The sequence below is a fragment of the Colletotrichum godetiae genome (genome assembly GCF_030913485.1).
Source record: "Colletotrichum godetiae strain CBS 193.32 chromosome Unknown BDP55scaffold_1, whole genome shotgun sequence".
Lineage (NCBI taxonomy): Eukaryota > Fungi > Ascomycota > Sordariomycetes > Glomerellales > Glomerellaceae > Colletotrichum > Colletotrichum godetiae.
Window position 1 is genome coordinate 739,545 of NW_026851249.1, and position 19,069 is coordinate 758,613.

The 19,069-nt window shown below is 53.8% G+C and overlaps 5 protein-coding genes across 5 annotated transcripts; 4 read left to right on the forward strand and 1 right to left on the reverse strand.

Annotated features, from left to right (window-relative positions):
- The first annotated feature begins 62 nt into the window (after positions 1–62).
- On the forward strand, positions 63–933 carry BDP55DRAFT_8391 (uncharacterized protein). The gene has a single exon (XM_060581256.1). The coding sequence runs from the start codon at positions 176–178 to the stop codon at positions 800–802; it is 627 nt and encodes a 208-aa protein (XP_060436808.1). The 5' UTR covers positions 63–175; the 3' UTR covers positions 803–933.
- A 2,651-nt stretch (positions 934–3,584) lies between these two features.
- On the forward strand, positions 3,585–6,523 carry BDP55DRAFT_640318 (uncharacterized protein). Its single transcript, XM_060573329.1, has 2 exons — positions 3,585–5,151; positions 5,211–6,523. The coding sequence occupies exons 1-2, from the start codon at positions 3,891–3,893 to the stop codon at positions 6,251–6,253; spliced, it is 2,304 nt and encodes a 767-aa protein (XP_060436809.1). The 5' UTR covers positions 3,585–3,890; the 3' UTR covers positions 6,254–6,523.
- Positions 6,524–9,777: 3,254 nt separating this feature from the next.
- BDP55DRAFT_625308 (uncharacterized protein) lies at positions 9,778–11,574 on the forward strand (the record flags this gene model as incomplete). Its single annotated transcript, XM_060571457.1, has 5 exons — positions 9,778–10,430; positions 10,488–10,560; positions 10,626–11,232; positions 11,321–11,427; positions 11,485–11,574. 5 exons carry the CDS (start codon positions 9,778–9,780, stop codon positions 11,572–11,574), a joined length of 1,530 nt encoding a protein of 509 aa, XP_060436810.1.
- Positions 11,575–11,605: 31 nt separating this feature from the next.
- On the reverse strand, positions 11,606–13,871 carry BDP55DRAFT_640322 (cytochrome P450). Its single transcript, XM_060573330.1, has 5 exons — positions 13,746–13,871; positions 13,495–13,690; positions 12,420–13,405; positions 12,146–12,318; positions 11,606–12,050 (listed from the first exon to the last, which is right to left on the reverse strand). The coding sequence occupies exons 1-5, from the start codon at positions 13,803–13,805 to the stop codon at positions 11,888–11,890; spliced, it is 1,578 nt and encodes a 525-aa protein (XP_060436811.1). The 5' UTR covers positions 13,806–13,871; the 3' UTR covers positions 11,606–11,887.
- Positions 13,872–14,805: 934 nt separating this feature from the next.
- On the forward strand, positions 14,806–15,820 carry BDP55DRAFT_538985 (oxidoreductase; the record flags this gene model as incomplete). The annotated part of the gene is made up of 4 exons (XM_060567993.1): positions 14,806–15,033; positions 15,116–15,500; positions 15,579–15,674; positions 15,753–15,820. 4 exons carry the CDS (start codon positions 14,806–14,808, stop codon positions 15,818–15,820), a joined length of 777 nt encoding a protein of 258 aa, XP_060436812.1.
- Positions 15,821–19,069: the final 3,249 nt, after the last annotated feature.

A 19,069-nucleotide genomic window follows, 5' to 3' on the forward strand; every position in this document is an offset into this window, starting at 1 on the left:
CCGTTAAGGGTATGCTCCGCACGGCAAGTAGGTGGGCACAGCCAGAACCCACATGGCGGGTTCGAGGCACGCAAGGAGCGGCAGTTGTCAGGAAGCTTTGGGAGGAATGTAGTGGAGATTAGGGGGGGACGGACGCGGTACGAACTCGACCTGGAGCAAGGAGGACGAACGGGCAATGTTTTCCCTCTGGTTGTGGCAGAAGGTATCTGTGGGAATTAGGACTATACCTATCGACGTCTTATCATGGAATCACGTTTGGGATTGTATTAGCTCTGCGGCAAGAAGACAAGGTCACTCAAGAGAAGAAAGATGTTGTCCACTCAGGCCTGGCAGTGTCAGTACGTCCTGTGCCATACGACCATTCAGACCTGGCAAAGCGTCACATCGACTGAGTGTATCGCTGCGAGCTATTGATGATACTGACATAATCAGCAGAACCGTTCGATGTCGAAGCCTACGTAGTATAGTCATGGATGCCATCTCCCTTGCTCGGTTTCGAAATCGGCGGGCATCGACGGTGGGGTCTGGCACGGAATCGAGGGCGTTGCAAAGACTTACAAAAAAAAAGCCGATGGAAAAGGCCGAATCGCAACGCCATTTGCATGGCTCGAGGGGCACTAAGAGCTCACGGCGTCAAGTTCCTCGTGGGAAGTATGTTATCGTTTGCAATCAAACTTTGGCATTGAGGGGCGTGGGTAACATGGAGCTCTTATGCATCATCGACATCAGCGAGCCAGTCTCTGAGAGGACGATTCCGACGAGTATGGACGGACGGCAAGTGACTTTCTGCCTGGATGGATAGCCAACGGGAAGGAAGAGGGAAAGATGGCCAACTCAGTATTATCATGTCTTGGCAGTAACAATTTGCGTGTAGAGAGAGGCTAACGATACTCTGAAGAGGTACGAATAGTGCGAGGGAGAAACGCGTTTCCAAGGAGGAAGAAGCAACACCGAAGCAACGTGGCTTATGCAGGGAGAGGACGGAGTATGTATTCCTTCCACTCCTTGCAAGGTGAGAAGATGTCATTGGACCCTTTCTTTCCCTCTTGGCCTCAAACGGGCAGATGTCACTTCAGCTTCCACCAAGGGCTACCAGAGGTCGACGTCTCTCACATATCCCTCGACTCGTCGCCATCCAACAGCGTCACTCCACATTCCAATATCTCGACGCCTTGCATTTTTTTCGGAGCCAGTTTCCAGGAGTCTGGAATTTCTCGACTCATGGTATGCCGGCGGAGGCCCCCCCGTCCGTTCCGTCTTCTCTGTTCACCTCTCTGCTTTCGTCTTCAAGTTTCCTTTCACGTGTCCCGACCTCCACTTCGCCCGCTCTGCACGACATGGCCACATGTTTGTGTAACACCGATCTCCCCCACCTTCGCCCACAACCCTTGTCGCCCAGTCGTACAAGCGTTTTGGTCCAGGGACTTGGGGAGCCGTTGGTTGCACAGGGACAACGACTACCACCCAATATGGATGCCGCGCTGAAGGTCTTGATCGGACAAGACTTCTCTGCTCATATTCTCACGAGACATTGGTGTCTCCTACTTTCCAAGCAAGCATAGCTATGCTCACACTGTACACAGACATAGATCCAAAACGCTCATCGGCAGGCTCTCTGAGCCCATGGTAAACTGTGTGGGCACTCAGGCACGTAACGCTTTCAACCTCAAGACCGCTATGCCTCCTCCGTCCCTCGATCAACGACGGCTCGTTCCCCCCTCTACATTCCGTACGTTGCATAGCCAGGCTTCTGGCCTCGCGCTTCAGTGTTTCTTCCCGCCGTTGCACAAGAACGTAGAGGAAAGTATGGCGGCCGGCCGGCATTCTCTTAGTTGTCCCACACACCCTGGCTTCCACACCAACGACGAATCCTACCAACAGGATGGAGGGGTTTAGGCTAGACCAAGAGTCCATCGCCGTTCTCGAAAACGTGCTTCGCAAAATTGCAACAAGCGGCCCCCGTTTAATTGTCTGATTTCAGCCGCAGGAGAATTCCCGCTACGGCCAGGAGGCAAGAATGATGAATGGAAATGTGCAAAGTAGCCACGGCTCTTGCGAGACATCGCCAGGCCATCCGGTTTCCTGGCTCCGAGTCCCATTGCTCGCCAACGCCCCCCTTTGCCCTTTTGCCTCTACTCCGTTTTGACTCCGGAGTGGGAGGGCGGTCGTCCGAGATGCAAGCCAGGCCAGACACCCACATACGTCGACCGAGTATTGCGTGGGAGGAATGACTGGCGTTCAGGGGAAAAGCGTCGCATACGGCTGGACCTGAGAATCGTCATTTCAAACATTCCAGGTTCCTGAGAGCGAGCCTATGCTCTCACCCGGCAGCCCTAAGGTGGGAAGGGAGGTGGAAGATCCAATGCCACCCGTGTTGTTGGAAGTGGGCAAGAGGCGACAGGGACAGGATTCTTGGCCCTCACGATGAGAAGCTTTCAAATACGGCCAAGATTCTCCTCCCAGAATACCGGATTCCCTTTCTTCTCTCCACCGCGCTTCGACTCACACTCGCTTCTCTTTTTCGTCCGTCTCAACCTGGTTTTTCTTCCGGGGGCAAGTTTGGGCAGTCATTCGTTCTTGTTGCTTGATTCTTGCTCGCGCTCGTCACTCTTTAGGGAGATCGACATCCCTTTCGTCTTAATACTCCTCTCCCCTCTTCCGCCTCGACTCTGCCTTTTGGCTCGCTGTATTTCATCAGTCATTCTTCGAAAGCTACCGACAAGATGGGTTGGATGAAGCAGGCGGCCTTTTTGGCCGCATTGTCCCTGGCTGGCGTCGGCCAGGCGGCAATCACCGCCGCCAGCGGCAACTGTTTTCCCCCGGGTACGCAGTCCGCCGCGACCGAAGTCATTACGAACATGACCCAGGAAAAGTGTAGCAACTTCTGCCAAGGTTATGCTGTATTCGGCATCTACGAATCGAATAGCAGCAACAGTACATTCACCTGTGGCTGTGGTCCTGCCCCTACGAACGCTACCGCTGTCAGCGACGGCAACTGCAACACGCTCTGCCCTGGTGATGCGACTGCTACTGAGAACTGCGGTGGTACGGCTGGTGAAATCCACTTCAACGTCCTAGTCAACTCAACTTCGTCCTCGTCCTCCAGCTCTACCACCAGCTCCTCGTCCTCCTCCACTTCAAGCCACACTACAACCACCACGGGCACCTCGAGCCACTCCACTTCGACTACTTCCACTGCTGGCCCCACGTCCAACTCGACTACTACGTCCTCGTCCAGCAGCTCTAGCAGTTCCAGCAGTTCCAGCAGCTCTAGCAGTGACACCTCCAGCCACTCCACCACGAGCTCCACTACCGGAACTTCTTCGTCGACTGGATCCATCTCTACTTCCGCTACGTTGAGCACCAGCGGCTCCACCGCCAGCTCGTCCTCCTCGGTTGCCTCGGTCGAGAGCTCGTCGTCCTCCGCTGCCGCCGCCAGCTCGTCGTCTGTTGCTGCTGCCAGTTCTTCGTCTTCTGTTGCTGCCGCGAGCTCGTCGTCTGTTGCCGCTGCTAGCTCCTCCTCAGTTGCTGCTGCCAGCTCTTCTTCGGTTGCTGCTGCTAGCTCTTCCTCGGTTGCTGCTGCCAGCTCTTCTTCGGTTGCTGCTGCTAGCTCTTCTACTGCTGCTGCTGCTGCCAGTTCTTCTGCTGCCGCTGCCAGCTCGTCGGCAGTTGCTCCCTCCTCTACTGCTGCTCCTGCCAGTTCATCGGCCGCCCCCGCTACATCGGCTGCCGCTACCACATCTCCGGCTCAGCCTGGTCAGTCCTCTATCGCAGTTCTCAGCCCCGACCCGGTGCCCTTCTCGAAGGCCCTTGAGATCCAGCCCGGTGAAGCCGTTGTTGTCGAGATCCCCAACACCAGTGGTAACGCGGAGAAGTTCGTTGTTCAGTCCATGGGTTGCAGAGGTGTTCCCGCTGGAGAGTCGCCTTTCGAGAACACTGTCAACCCTCTCAATGCCGCTACCGCACCTGCCTGCGCGGTTGCTTGCGCTTCCCAGTCCTTGGCGCTTACCACCGTCATCAGAGGTACCTGCTTCTGCGGTTCTGTTCTCCGGACTTTGCCTCTCATCCCGGCTGACCAGTGCGCCGCCGCCGCGAGCAGCCGTCGTCGCAGCTTCTTCAGACGCCAGGCTGGCACTGTTGATCCCGCTACGATTCTCAGCGTGACTCCTGCCAGCCAGGTTAACCTTGCTGCTGCCTCGACTACCTTGAGCTCATCCTCCGTTCCTTCTGCCATGGTGAACACTGACACGAACCTTCAGTTCGTCCCTACCAACACTGGAACCGCTGTTGCAAGCCAGAGCTCTACCTCTGGAGCCTCTTCCGGAACTTCCACTGTCTCTGGTTCGACTTCTGGAACGGTCTCTGCCTCCAACTCTGCCTCCAACTCTGCTTCCACCTCTGCGTCCAACGCTGGCTCCAGCTCTGTCACCAGCGCCGCCGCGGCCTCTGCGACTGACTTCATCCTCGCCATTGTCGGCGGAAGAGCCCCTACCAGCTCCAGCAGCTCCTCTTCTAGCACCGCCACCTCGTCTTCGAGCTCTTCCACTCGCAGCAGCAGCTCCTCTGGCAGCTCTTCCAGCACCGCCACCTCGTCTTCGAGCTCTTCCACTCGCAGCAGCAGCAGCAGCAGCACCTCGTCTGGCTCCAGCTCCAGTTCTTCTGGAACAACCACGTCTGCTAGCACCACGGTTACGACCAGCACCAGCTCTTCAAGCTCTTCTTCTAGCTCTTCTAGCGCTCCATTCCTCAACACCACCAATTCTATCACCATGAGGAAGCGTGGCCCAATCATGGCCCAGCTCATGAACCGCCAGAGCGGCGCAACCACCTACGTCGGTACCACTGGACAGACCAACCCCACCAACTGCAACCAGGCTGCCGTCTTCAGAATCGGCGTTTCTGGCACCATCACCGTTGATGGCAATGCCCTCGGTGTCAACCCCGGTACTCCTTTCATTGCTCTGCGCTCCGGCAGCACCGGATCGATCACCGCCACCTTCACCAACACCAACGGTGTTTTCGCATGGAAGAATGATGCCTTCACTGGAGGTCAGGCTGGTTTCTGCCAGGACAACAGCGGTCAAGTTTACGCTACCTTCGGCACCACTGTCCCGCCTAACTGCACTCCGGTCACCTTGAGCGCCACTCCTCGTAAGTCAAGCGTCAAGCCTCGCATGTCTAATGATCTCGCTGTTAACAATCTCTCCTAGGTTCTTCCTGCACGGCAAGCGGTACTACTTCCAGCCTTCCCGCTTCCACCGCCGCTACTAACTCTGCGACCACCACTCCCGGCGGTGTTTCGGCCTCTTCTACCGTCAGCCCTGGATCGACTCTTACCTCCAGCCCAACCACCACCCGCTCTGGCACGACTACCGCTCCTACCGGTGGCTCTACCTTTGTCAGCGGTGGCTCAACCTTCGTGACCGGCGGTTCAACTGGCGTCTCTGGTGGCTCTACCATCGTCTCGGGCAGTTCCACGTTCGTTTCTGGCGGCTCTACCTTCGTCTCTGGAGGTTCTACCGTTGTCACTGGTGGATCTACCATTGTCAGCCCTACCACTGGTCCTGACGGCGGCGTGACGACCGACAGCACCGCCGCTGCAGCTACCTCCAGCGTTGCTCCCAACCCCGCCAGTGTTGACGGCTTCTCCCTTTTGGGATGCTTCAGCTCTAGCAGCAGCTTCCCCACATTCTTCCTGGCCCTGTCGGATGCGTTGTTGACCCTCGAGAAGTGCACTGCTGCCTGCCCCGCCAGCTCCAGACTCGCTGCCTTGTTCGGTACCGACTGCTACTGTGGTGACATCATCGACAACACTCTCACCGTCCTCGTTCCCGAGAACCAGTGCAACACTGTCTGCCCTGGTAACCCTGCCCAGCGCTGCGGTGGACGCGCCTCTGCCGTCCGCCTGGCCCGTCGCCAGATCCCCACTGATGTCCGTCTTACCGTCTACGTCCGTCTCGACGTCTCCCCGCCCGTCGTCTCCACCGTCACCAGCGTCAGCATCAGCACCGGCGCCGGTACTACCGTGCCTGTCACTGTTGTCAACACCGTCACCCAGCCTGGCACCACCATCACTGGTGCGCCGGTTCCTACCAGCACTGGCCCCAACGTTGCCGGCACCCTCACGCTGCCTCCCGGTCTGTACACGGCTGGCGCTCCTTTGCCTGGCGGCGAGGTTTGCTACGTCGTCACCCGATCCTGGTTCATCGGACAGACGTCGCTGCTCCCTGCCCTGCCCATGCCTACCGCCTGAGCGTGACTTTTCCAGCACCGAATCACGAAGTCATTAGCATAAGATACATGTACGGTTCACATATAGACTAGGGAGTTCTCTCCCGCGGCTTATGGGATTTGTGTGAAATTTTGTTCTAACTAGCATGGGGAAAGGGAACAGTTACGACTTGTACGAACTGTATCACTGGGTAATATTAGTAGGAGATGTTTTGTAGTTTATTTTATCTTCTTTTGTCGTGAACTTGGTTTAAGAGAATAGATGATTAGGACTCCAACGTTTGATTCACGCTGCTATTCGCGTCTGATGAATATGTGACTGCTACGCATAAGCTTGAGTGATTTTCGAGTTTCCATTTTCCTGGAACTGGAACCGCTCCTTGTGCCCCTTCCTCGTCAATTGCATCAGTTACCAGATACAATTTCGCCAGACTGCCACGAAAGTGATGTTGAGTCCTTCACCGGGGTGTATCTAGGGCAACGTCTTCAACAGTATTGCTTCGCACGAAGAAGCATGAGAATGTCTCGACTGAGGCATGTTGAGAAAAGCTTCATCCCCCTCAGCCACCAAGGTTCCATGATTCAGCCGTAAAAGCTACAGGGAATGTTGGCGTCATATCGTCGTCCCGGTGCATCGTTTGGAAGGCGTAAGGCGTTGGTATTTGACATGATAAACTTCAACATGGCTTACTGGCGGTTGTCAGGCAGGCAAGAGAGAGTTGAAGACTACATTGCGCCCGCACCAGTGGGGACTGTTGAGAGGCCGAGTAAGCACGCGGGACGAGGTGTTGGTTGGAAGTGAGGTATATACTGGAGGAAAGCAGAAGGTGCGGTGGTTGCTGTAGCTTGATTGGTCTTCTAGCCCTACCTTAGTCCGGCTGCTTGAGGTCGGGGACTAGGCTGGTTAGAGAGAGTATTTAAAGCATCTTTGGCTCACAGAGTTTTGGGTTTTGGAGTAACGGGATTCGAATCTGGAATGTGTGGGTGAGATCGATTGGCTCGAGGGACGGTATCTTGCTTCTTCAGCATACCTGAGAAGGCGTGAGGGTACCCATCCAGCGAAGATGTCGCTATGACGGGGATAAACAAAGAAGCAAATCTGGGGTTTCTCTACATCAGTGCTTTTTGCTGGTGTTGATGAATTCTACTTGTAATACTTTACAGCTAGGTCGGAAGTATAGAGGGATATTGATAGTCGACTTTGTGCAGTGGAAAGTGTAGGGGTCTTAATGGGAATAGGGCATGGTGTGTTATGTTAAGCGCTCCTTTGATGGGACCCTACATTTCCTGGGTTGACGGGGATAGAATTTATCTTTTGCCAGGAGGAGCTGTTGTTTACATACTACTTCCTCGCACCGCCTCAGTCCAAGGAATCACTTTGGGGTATTTCTTTAGTACAGTCCGGTTTATTTTATCGTATCGTAAGAGGTTGTCGCCCCTTATAAGTAGCCTTGATTTGTGCCAACTTCTTGTTTAGAGGAACTCAAGGACAGAGGACACCGGTACAATGATACTCGGCAGACTATTATGATGTGATTAAGTGAGTCAGCGACAGACTCGAAACGACACGGTCTTGGTTCATATCGCGAGAGGGGACAATCTGAGTGGCCATGGGCCCGGCGTCAGCTCTGTCATGGAGACGTGTTCTGCTAGCTGACGCTATCGTTCTCGAGTAAGCGGGTTGCCGGCTCTATACACATGTCAAGATAGTCGGCACTTACTAATGCGTCTACTCGAATGAATTCGTTGGCCGTATGTGGATTTAGATGTGTTTTTTTTTTTTTTTTTTTTTTTTTTTTTTCAAATGCGGGCTCCAGCTCAATAATTCGATTTGCTATATAAACGAGGCCCGGGGACGCACCTGTGGACGCGTTTAGCCAACCCATCTGTGTGGGTTTGCTTATTCCACTTACTTAGAAATGACTGAGTCGAGAAAAGACGTGTACGAATCAAGAAGGATGGTCAGGCGGTTCTGGGCGCGAGGCGAGCCAGTCGCGCTGGGACAATGAGCGGTCTCGGGTCGTAGTCTCGATATAAGCGAAAGCGCGGCGGAGAACGTACTCAATGTCGTCCTGAGAAATGTCCGGGGAAGCATCGGGCCAGGAGATTTTATTGTCCTTCACTAGTTCTGGTGTATTCTGTCTGTCATATTTCGAGGCTGTGGAGCGGTGAAGAAAGATTATGGAGTTAGTGTGCTGAAATAGACTGGGGTGAGTGCACTTTGGCTAGATGGTAAACTCAGGTAAGAGGAGGGGAGGGTGGTGAAGGCCGGATGGGTGGCTTGACGTGGACTCTTGCATCGCGGCCCGTGACATCTCGGTGCTAGGCTTTTCTCAACGGAACTCAGTGTACTTTTTATATATTTGTGCTTCATCACGCCGATACTGGCAGATCAGCTTGAGCCACTTCGGTTCCATAAAGACCATTAGACACATCTGCTTACAGAGGTAACGCCTAGATAAGATGACAGTTCGCGGCCTGTTGGGTATCGACTTCAAGCCGTTCAGTCGGCATCATAACACACTACTCAGTTAGATATGGGAATTGCCTCCATGTTACATTTGGTGCCCAATTTGTTCTGTCCCACGGGAGTGATTCGGCCGGTAACTGCCCCGCTTCTCCGATCCGCGACTTCCCCGCTCCGAGCATGGCAGTCCGTCCGGACTGAACGGCCAGCCCACCAATCACCAACAGTATCCTCCACTCAACCCCTTGCACATCACTACTCAACTACAACTAGCCATCAGATGCCAGATTATATGCATAAAAGTCAAAGGAGACTTCCGGCTTACCAAGCCATCAGACGATGGTGGTGGTAACACTTGAATGCTTTGCCCAACGTCGAGTCCTTCTTCTCTTCCACCTCCCCTTAGCAGGTCCCCTCCATATACGGCGTCGCATCCGCTGTGCCGCTGTCACCCCGCACACGCTTCCCTGTTCATCACACGGATATGCGAGTAAGAGGAGAAATGAAGATCTCCGTCTCTACCGCCGCTATTCAAGGCCTTTCCCCGCGTTCTCTGTTGTCACCTTCCCGGTACCCCAACCGACCATTGGGGTTGCATTACATATCGGACCATGTCTCTGAACGGGATCTGTCACCGTCTTGGCTCCCTTCTTTTAACTTTTCTACTTCCTTTCTTGGTACGCGAAAGGCAGTCCTCTCGATGTAAGGCAACCTGCGATACAACTCTATGTTCCTGGCCTGGTGATCTGGATGACCTGGGTGACGTTGGACCTGCCGTTGAACCAGGTTTTCTGTTGAGAGAAGTGATTGTTTCCCGGCATCACATGAAAGCTTGTTCGAGGTCCGCGGCATTTGCTCTGATGGAGCGTTTGGGTTGGCAGTCTTACACGACCTATGTAAGTGTAACAGTGTAGATAGTGGTAAAAAATGCTGTTATTATAAGTGAACGACACGTTCATCCCATCTACACAGCGGGTTCCTAAGTTCTCGTCCTTCTTGCCAGGGACTTGAATACTCACATCTCCTACTACTTGCCTTACCTTCAAGACGGGCTGGATCAAGCCTTCCCCCGGACGACAATGCCGTCTCTACGCCCCCTCCCCCTCATAGCGACGCTGCTGCTCGCATCAACAACCGTCACCGCAGCCCCCTACAACACCTTCGACGGCCCAGGCTTCCCCGCCTGCAACGACGTCGCCGCAGTCCACAACGCAACAAGCGTATCCGATATCCAATCCCTCGTCAAAGACGCCATCGCCTCGGGCCAAAAAGTCCGCGCCTCGGGAAAAGGCCACATGTGGTACGACACAATGTGCTCCGACGACGCCAACACGGTCATCATCCGCACCGAGGACGTCAACGGCATCTCCGAGTTTGATCTCGAGGGCGGGAGCGTGGTCATCGAGGCCGGCGTGACCTTTTTGCAGTTGGCGGAGTATCTCCATGATCGGGGCGCGTCAGCGGGATACACGCTTGTGAATTGGAATATTACGCTGGCCGGGTGTGTTGCTATGGGTGCGCACCGGTCTTCGATTCGGGAGGACTCGATGGTTGCTGCTGGTGTGTTGGAGTTGGATATTGTTGATGGGAATGGAGAATTGAGGCACCTTGTGAGGGATAATGATGATGATACGTGGCTTGCTGCGTCAACTTCGCTTGGGTTGTTGGGTGTTATTGTGCGGATGAAGTTTAAGATTTATCCCGACTTCAAGGTTTACGCTCAGCAGAAGACGTAGGTTTCCCTCAACATTGACATGCCTCGGCTGAGCTAACAAGATCGTGAAAAAAGGCTTGAAGAAAGCGAGGTGCTTGACGGTGACATTTACGGCATGATAGCTCCTTACGCAACAGCCAACTTCTGGGTAAGTCTACTTCGCAATCACACTCCCTTCTCCATATGGATATCCATAGACTAACAACTACGCAGTGGTGGCCCTACAAGCGCAAATTCCACCACCGCTACTACGACGTCGTACCAACAAACATCTCAGACCAACAAGGCTTCCAAAACACCTTTTCCGTAACCGACCTCGAAGGCACCACAGCCCGCACCCTCCTCGACAGCGGCCGCTACCTCCCGACCTCGAACCTCCTCGCCGAAGAAATCTTCTTCGGCCTCTGGTCGAAACCCAATTTCCGCGAAAAGACGACAAACGTAGCCATTGAAGAGTGGCCCGTCTACGGCTGGAACTACGACGTGCTCATCGGCGGGTTGTACCCGGACCAGAAGCCATTGTGGGAGGTGGGCGTGCAGGGGTACACGCTCGAGCTGGCGTTCCCGATCACGCAGGCGAATGCCATGTTGAAGCGCGTGAGGGCGTTGTTTGATGAAGAGGCGAAGAAGTTGATTGTCATGACGTCGACGTATCGGAGCGGGATTAACATCAAGTTTGGGAGGCCGTATTTTGATCTGTTGGGGCAGGTTACGTATGGGACTGCTGATGGGGCGGATTGGAGTAAGGGGGTGATTATGCTTGATTTTCCGACATTTAGACCGACTGTTGGGGATCATAGCCGGTTCAACGAGCCTTTCTGTAAGTGGTTTCCCCCCGATGATATGCTCTGTCTACTACCGCAGCTTCTCGATGAAGAAAGGATGTACGCTGACTCGAGCCGTGTTAGATCACAACCTTGCCAAGGTCCTCATTGACGAGTTCCCTTGCCGCCCGCACTGGACCAAGAATACCCGCGAGGTCTTTGCCCAGGCCGCAAAGAACATTGACCCCGATGTAAGTTTGATCCATGTCGTTGATGTAGACATAATGGTCGCTGACAAAGAAACGTAGCATATTGCCCGCTTCAAGGCTGTCAGGGAGCAATTCGACCCGAACGGTATCTTCAAGAGCGTCGTAGGCGAGGCCATTGGGGTTTACTAAGTAGGGAGAACTAGAGAAGTACGATGTGGTAGTTTTAATTTTCTTTGTACCTAGTTTCACGCCAGTATGACGCAGGGTTGGTTGGAGTAGTAATTATAATCTTGACTCTCGTACGAAAGACACATGCAAAGTATCGAGCTCTCGACAAACGTAGCGTCTGAACTCTGTGTTGTTTTGGCCACGAACTCCCCTTTCCAGGCAGGAAACTCATGGCCAGATAGATGATGTGTCAGACCTTCCCGGCATCCCCTACTCGTCAACCCAAATTTGATCGGCCTAGACTTCCAGGATACCCAAACATATCACAGCCCCTTCATACGTCCCTCTGAACAGGTCTCAGCGTAACCATTAAAGGCCCCTTCTCCCACGTAATATAATTCCTCTGCACAACCCACGACTCCATACCGGGGCAAAGCGACAAGTCGTAGTGCCACAGTGTCTTGGCTAGCAGCAGACGGAGTTCCAACCACGCAAGACTAGTTTTAACACACAAGGGCTCGTCGTCAGCAACGAGAGCAACAATGAGAAGTCGCAAAGGTAGGGTAAGGAGTAGTCTTGGGTTGATACTCACTTCTTGCCGAGACAGTTCCTCGGCCCGTAAGAAAAAGGCTCATGCACATCCCTCTTATCATCCTTCCACTCGGACGCATCCGTATGGGTCCACCGCTCCGGGAGGAACTCGTTCGGCCGGGCCCAGTTCTCCGGATTCGTAAAGGCCGAGTACGGGTTAACGGATACCAAAGTCTGTCATCCCACTGTAAGCCACAATACCACTCCAGCTCACCTAATATCGTCTCCCATCACGTAAACGCAAACAAGAGAAGGAAAGAGACTCCAGAACTTACACCTTCCGGTACAAAGTCCCCACAAACCTCCGCCCCGCCCCTCGGCACGATCCTCGGCATCCCCGCGCCGCCGGGGTTATACAACCTCAACCCTTCCATCAGTACCGCCGTCAAGTACTCCAACCCCAAAAGCCCGTCAACACAAATATCCTCTGTCCTCTTGAAAGCACCCCGAATCTCTTTCGTCAGAATATCATACACCCGCGGGTTCCGCAGTAGGTAGTACGTCGTGCCAGACAACACCGTCCCCGACGTCTCCGTCCCGGCAACCATGAACATGGCCGCGTTGGCGTGCATCTCCCTATCCGACAACCCCTTCTCCTTGCCCTTGGCTCCGCCGTCATCACTGCTGCTGCTGCCGTCATCGTTATGCTTGAGCACAAAACTCCAAATATCCGGCTTCGGATGTTCCTGCCTCTCCCTCAACCGCCGATCAACAAGCTGCCCCGCGAAATCAGTATGCTCCTGCGCCTTCTTCCTCAGCGGCGCAGACGTGACAGCCTGCACCAACGGACCCAGCACCGGAATCTCAAGAAATACGAGCCCGTAAATGACAAATTTTAACCCGGCAAAGACGTTGCGCACCCAGGGGGTGTAATCGCCCCTCTTGAGCAGCAGAAGCGGTTCTCCAAAGGTTAGGTCCGCCATGATGTCAAAGGTGGCGAAGTTGTAGAGGTCTACAATGTTAACGGACCCCAACCCGACTTTGTCAGCATCACCATTTGCGTGCGCAAGCTGACGCTGACGATCGGCTTGCGAGCCCATTGCCTCGACCATTTGATTGGCATAGTCCACCAGCAGCGTCTCCTGCGCCTTGAGCGCCGTGTTGGAGAAGGCGTGCGTGAAGATGCGGCGCTGGCGGGTGTGGTCTTCCGGCCTTGTCGTGACAAGGCTATCGCGGCCGAAATTCTCGCCGCCGAAGAAGCGGAGGTCTTTTGCCATTTCGGATTTGAGGGGGCGGCCTAGGATGTCTTTCCATGCTTGTGCTGGTTTTCTACGCGTTAGTATTGAAGACACCATTCAGATCATAAACATCTCCGGGGAAGATAAGGATGAGTTTGAGGCTGCTGTTTACGTTGGATGTAGGATAGCTCGTTGGGAGCTACGCGAACGGCGCCGGAGTAGGTCTCGTGGATTTCACGGGCTTTGACGGCGTATTTGCCTGTTAGGAGGGAGATGTTCTTTGGGATTGGACTGAAGCGCCATAAGAATGGTCCTGGGTAGTGGCGGAGCGGATGGAAGTAGACATTGTAGATGCCGAGTAGGAAGTACTATGAAATTGAGTCAGTTTGAGATTGACTCCAATATCAACGTCTAAACACTCACATATGCAATTGCAATCTCAGCGATGTCTAGGGCGATAAGACCGTAACTTAGGGTGGTCATGTTTGCTAGATGTTCTTATGCTCAGTTCAACATGGGAGTAGTGAAATGGAACTTCATGAAGAGATCAAAGACTTCAAACTTGATGTGCAATTAAGCACCTTCTCAGCTGTCGTTATCTAGGGACACATTGGAACGAATACGAATTCGATGCGATGGTTCATAGCGGCGAACACCACCCATTTGCCTCATTAGGTGAACCCAAACGTGTCACTGCGCAAGGATGCTACCGAAAGCTAACTAGCATCTCAATCGAAACTTAGACCGCGTGGTTGGTTTCATGAACCGTTTGTCGGCACTTGTTTTGACAGCTCGCCATCCATTCAGTCGGGTATCGCGCCGGTTGAGATCGTAATAAGACAAAGTTTACTTCATGCTCTTTTCAGCGGAGGCGGACTATGCTTTAGCCATAATCTGTATCGGTTGACTAATGCCCTTCCATATGCCTTTCCAACAGCTTGGTCGTGATCTGCTCATGATGGCTGCAGCTTTGCCGCCAACAGAAGCACCGACTATATTTACCTGGCTTGAGTTTCTGTATAAACTCAACTCTTCCCACCAGACAGCGTTTGATCATCAGCAGCTTTCTCATTGCTAATTGAGAGTAAGGCGCCTCATGATAGAGAGAGGTTCGAGGTTCGAGGTTCGAGGTCCAGACTATGGATCAGTCAGCAATCACCCCGTCACACCAACTTTATCGATAAGACGTGATTCCAGGCCCCTCCCCCGCCATTCACAGTGATGCGACTCGCCATGCATCATTGGGCCAGTCGCCAGTAAACTGCGACACCTACGTCACGATAAGGTAGCTTAGCTTTTGCTCACCACTTCCTCCGTTCCCTCAACATTCCTCAACCATCTCCCTCGAAGCCCCTCCAATTAGTTCTCCAACGGGTGCCGCATTCCAGCACTGTTTGAGAGTGAGCCGGAATAGAACGAAAATAGAACACAAATACCGGCAGATACAAATCCTAAAGATAACCAGGTTACCTACTAGCTTGCCATGTCTCCTGTGTTAGTCGTCGGCGGCACGCGAGGCCTTGGGGCGTCCCTCGTCAAGCAATACGCCGCGGACGCGGGCAACACCGTCTACGGCACCACGCGTTCCGATGAAGGGCCCGAAGGCTTCTCCGATGCCGTAAAGTGGTTGCCAGGTATCGACCTGATGGACGAGAATGTCGGCAAGACCCTAGTCAGTGTGCTTGGTGGTTCGAAGCCGTTGTCGACGGTGGTATGTTGATCCCTCTTATTCATCCGGCCCGTCGCCCCTTCACCGAGCCGGAGCGTGTGTTTGATAACCAGCGGGGAGGCAGATCATCACGGCAGGCTACTTTGCGACGGAGGATTTCAGCGCCGATAAAGGTCCAAACTGGGCCGAAGAGCAGCGCATGTACACGACGAGCTCCATTGCCCCCGTCTTCATCGTCCACGCACTCGCGCGTGCCGGCCTTCTCCAAAAGGACTCCAAGGTCGTGCTCGTCTCGTCCGAGTCCGGGAGCATCACCCTCCGACACGAGAAGGAGGGCGGCGGCAACTATGCCCACCACGCATCCAAGGCCGCGTTGAACATGGTGGGCAAGCTGCTGAGCCTCGATTTGAAGGATAAGGGCGTTATCATCAGCATTGTGCATCCAGGTTTCATGCGTACAGAAATGACCAAGGGCGTGGGGTTCGATAAGTACTGGGACGATGGCGGTGGTAAGTATTTCATATCCTTGTGAACGTACCCGGCCCGACAATAGTTTCATGGGAGTCAATAACGTCTGAGTGCCGTAGCCGTCACGCCCGACGAAGCCGCCGAGAGTCTCATCAAGTGGACAACACAGCTTGACATTTCCAAGACGGGGGAGTACTGGGCGCCGAGAGGTCCGCGTAAGTACATGTACCGACGAGCGGTAACACCTGCTGGCAGACAAGACACTAAGTATTGACTGACATACGCCCTCGTAGGTGACATTGGTACGGCTGAACCGGTTCTTGGCAAAGAGCTTTCAACACCGCTCCATCTCCCTTGGTGATGGGTTGGAATGTTTTCTTTCTGTTTGACCAAGGCAAGAGATCACATCGGCAGTCTGCCATTACGCGCAAGAGACGTTGGACACGGAACACCCGTTGTCCAGACTTCGTCCCTACTCATGCAGACAAGGTGATTCCTGTAGGATCTGAACAGGCTTCATGGATGCTGAGTCGGGTTGAATGAGTGTGAGAGGATTCGGGCTTGGTAAGGGCCGTGACGTGCATATCCATCTACTATGCAGTGTATATCCGTACAAGGAGCAGGTCTGTTCTGGTGTCGCCAAATGCTCTCTCAGATGGAATTGGGCTCAGACTCGGGCTCAGCGGGCCTGAGTGGGTTGAAGGGGCCAGACCGGGAGGTGGTCACCGTAAAGAAAGCCGTAATTGAGACGAACGATTTCCCTGATTGTATCCCCGCAATTCCCGAAGGTCAAAGTGGCGGAAGAGGTTCCCCCAGAAAGCCGGCCACTTTGTCCGGAATCGCAGTTGTTAGTCTGAGTCTGAGTCTGCGACTTGTAAGAAATTAAGAATAGGAGACCCAATGAGGGTCGCCTGTCGCGATCCTTTCGTGGCAGGCTGACAGCCCATCCGTGATGGAGACAGACGGAAAGAAGAAGTAAGAATTGCGCTGGCCCCCGCTGGGCCTAGAGCAATCTCTGGGAGATCGAGTTTTTGCACTACACAGACCAGCCCCGTGCAACAATCACTCATTCTGTTGTGGGGTCACTCACTATCGCAGGTGCGGCTGGTGCGCAGCTATATCCGTAGTGCAGTTGTATCCGTACTTTGCAGATATTAATCAAATTCCCCATGATCGTCTGCTCATATGAACAAGCCCCATCAAAAAGATTTTGCTCCAATGCTCTCGCCCAGGAAAGGCTCGCTTACGTTTCAGATTGGCGATGAGGTACCAGGATGATGCTGTCACGCTGTTCCCTGAGGGCTCAGGCTTGAGTCTTGTTCGACGGAGGACCGTGACGAAGGAAGGCGGCTCCCCAATCCGATCAAGACGCGTTGTGAGTGAGATGAAGAAAAGCAAAAAAAAAAAAAAAAAAAGGAGACGGGGAAAAGAATGACCTGTAGACCGCAAAAATCGACGTCAAATGAGGTTTTAGGTGCAGTCCGAGTGAAGCACGGTCTTGCTGGACATTTACAGCAACAACATTGGCAAATACGGTCGATGTCTTCAAACTACTGTATGTGTGTTGTGTCTGCTCCCGCGTTGCTGGCTGGAAGAAGCACAGTATCCCTTCTGGTATGCCAGGAGAGTCGGATTTGGGGGCTGATCGAATCAGATCGTCCGAGGCTGAGATTGGAGGGCGTTTTGTCTCCCTCTTCGGGGAGCGCCATCTGCCCGTTTGGTTACCCTGCCCGAGGCTTGGCAAGGCAATACGGCAAGCTGCTTTCTGCTGGTTGCTGAGTGCGTGCCCGTATCGATCTCGAATGCTGCAGAAACCACACCAAACGGAATACACGACGGTGCTCTTATCACACTCCAAACAGTGCGGGTCTGTTTCGCCATCCAGCTTCCATGCGTAAGGGTATCCGTTACGTCTCCAGACTCCCCTCGATGCATTGGCTATGAGAGCAGTGGATGTATTTTGCGCTTGGATGACAGCTGAGATCGAAAGGTGAAGTGAATTGTCCGATGGTGAGTGACTATTGGGCGCCACCGAGATGTCCGGGGCCTGCGGGGGGGAACCAGCGAACGGGCTGAAAGTGTCACGCGTCAGGCGGGAGACGGGCTCGAGTGATTGCCATGATAGTAGACTTGGAACTGGGTTGGCTGGCACTGTCGGTAGCAGGAACGGAGCAACGCCGAGGCTGATGGCGACGAGCGAAAGCTCGAGAGACTATGGACTCTGCAACCGAGACCTAACATAAGATTTTGGCTGCTGGCCTGACGTTCGAATTGATGCACCCCATGTTCCCTTGGCGTGGTTGAGACGACCAGGGGGCCCCAACACGAGGTTGCAATCCAGCGAATTTGGAAGGGCGGGCAGGTTGCAACAACCAGGCCCCTGTGCTACCCTTTGTGATTCCGTCTCGTCCAGCTGCTGGAGAGACCAGGACCAGGGCGGACGAACAGCTCCATCCCTCATCTTGGTCCCAGGTGAAGATTTCAGTGGTGGTGTCATAGCCGGGTTGTGGACTTTGTCGTCAAGGACATACGTTCGCAGGCAGGCCACAGACAGACGGGTTCGTCGGGAAGAAGGTGGTTCTGTTCATTACGTATGTGAGCTTTCTGGTCAAAGAAAAAGAGAGGAACCAAGCAACAAGAAGCCGAGAGTCCGAGTGGAGGAGCACGCACGGGAGGATTGACAGACAAGTCTGACCCTGGGTGATGTCAGGTACATGCCACAAGTACCTGACAGACACGGGGCCAAGTCAAGGTGTCCGTAGCTCAGAGAAGGCCCGTCGGTAGTAGCCGGTGTGTGCATACACACACAGTACAAGGCATGGTTTGGATGGCTGTGACCCGGTGGAGGGGAAACGACCGAAGCATTGTCGGCTAGATGGCTCAAGCGCCCACAATTTTGCTCGTCGTCTGTTCCGGTCCGTCCGTTTTGTTTCCACGCGCAGCCCGTCGATTGTTAAAGGACGAGTGGTGCATGTCGCAGACGCAGAAGATGGTCAATCTCATCTCTCAATTGTTCGTGGCCGGCTTGTTCTGCGGAACTCCATCGGAGGCGAGTCTAGGCGCATTGCACCCTGTCATTCAACCGTAGGCCAATTTGTTGAATTACCTTAGTTTAAAATAATTAGGATTATTAGGGGTCCTGGGGTGTGTCGTCGGCACGTCTCGTCTGCACCCCGGTCAGCCGAGGAACATCACTCCCGCGTTTGTCATGGCTAGTGTTTCCAAAGACCCCATGCCGCGATACTTGTTCGAGTGTAGAGCGGCAGATATGCAGAGCAGCGGTGGCCATCCGTGCCATCTTTTGGTTGGAAACTTGGTGATGGATCTATTATATCTGGGTCGGAATGGCGAGATGGAAATGAGAAGAGAAAGAATCGCGCCGTTGAAGCCCAGTCCAGTTGGAGAGCCGTGTACCCTACGGGAGATGATGGAATAGCTAGCGTCCATGGTCCATGGCAGGGCAAGGAATAGCCGTGTAGGTCATGAGGTCGAGGAAAGGTATTCTGTTTGAACAAGTTCGTTTTTCTCAGTGGGTAATGAACAATCCGCCAGTCAACAAACTGTCAACCCTCTTTCTCTTGTTGTCACTGCTAATCTCGTCACTGTTGTC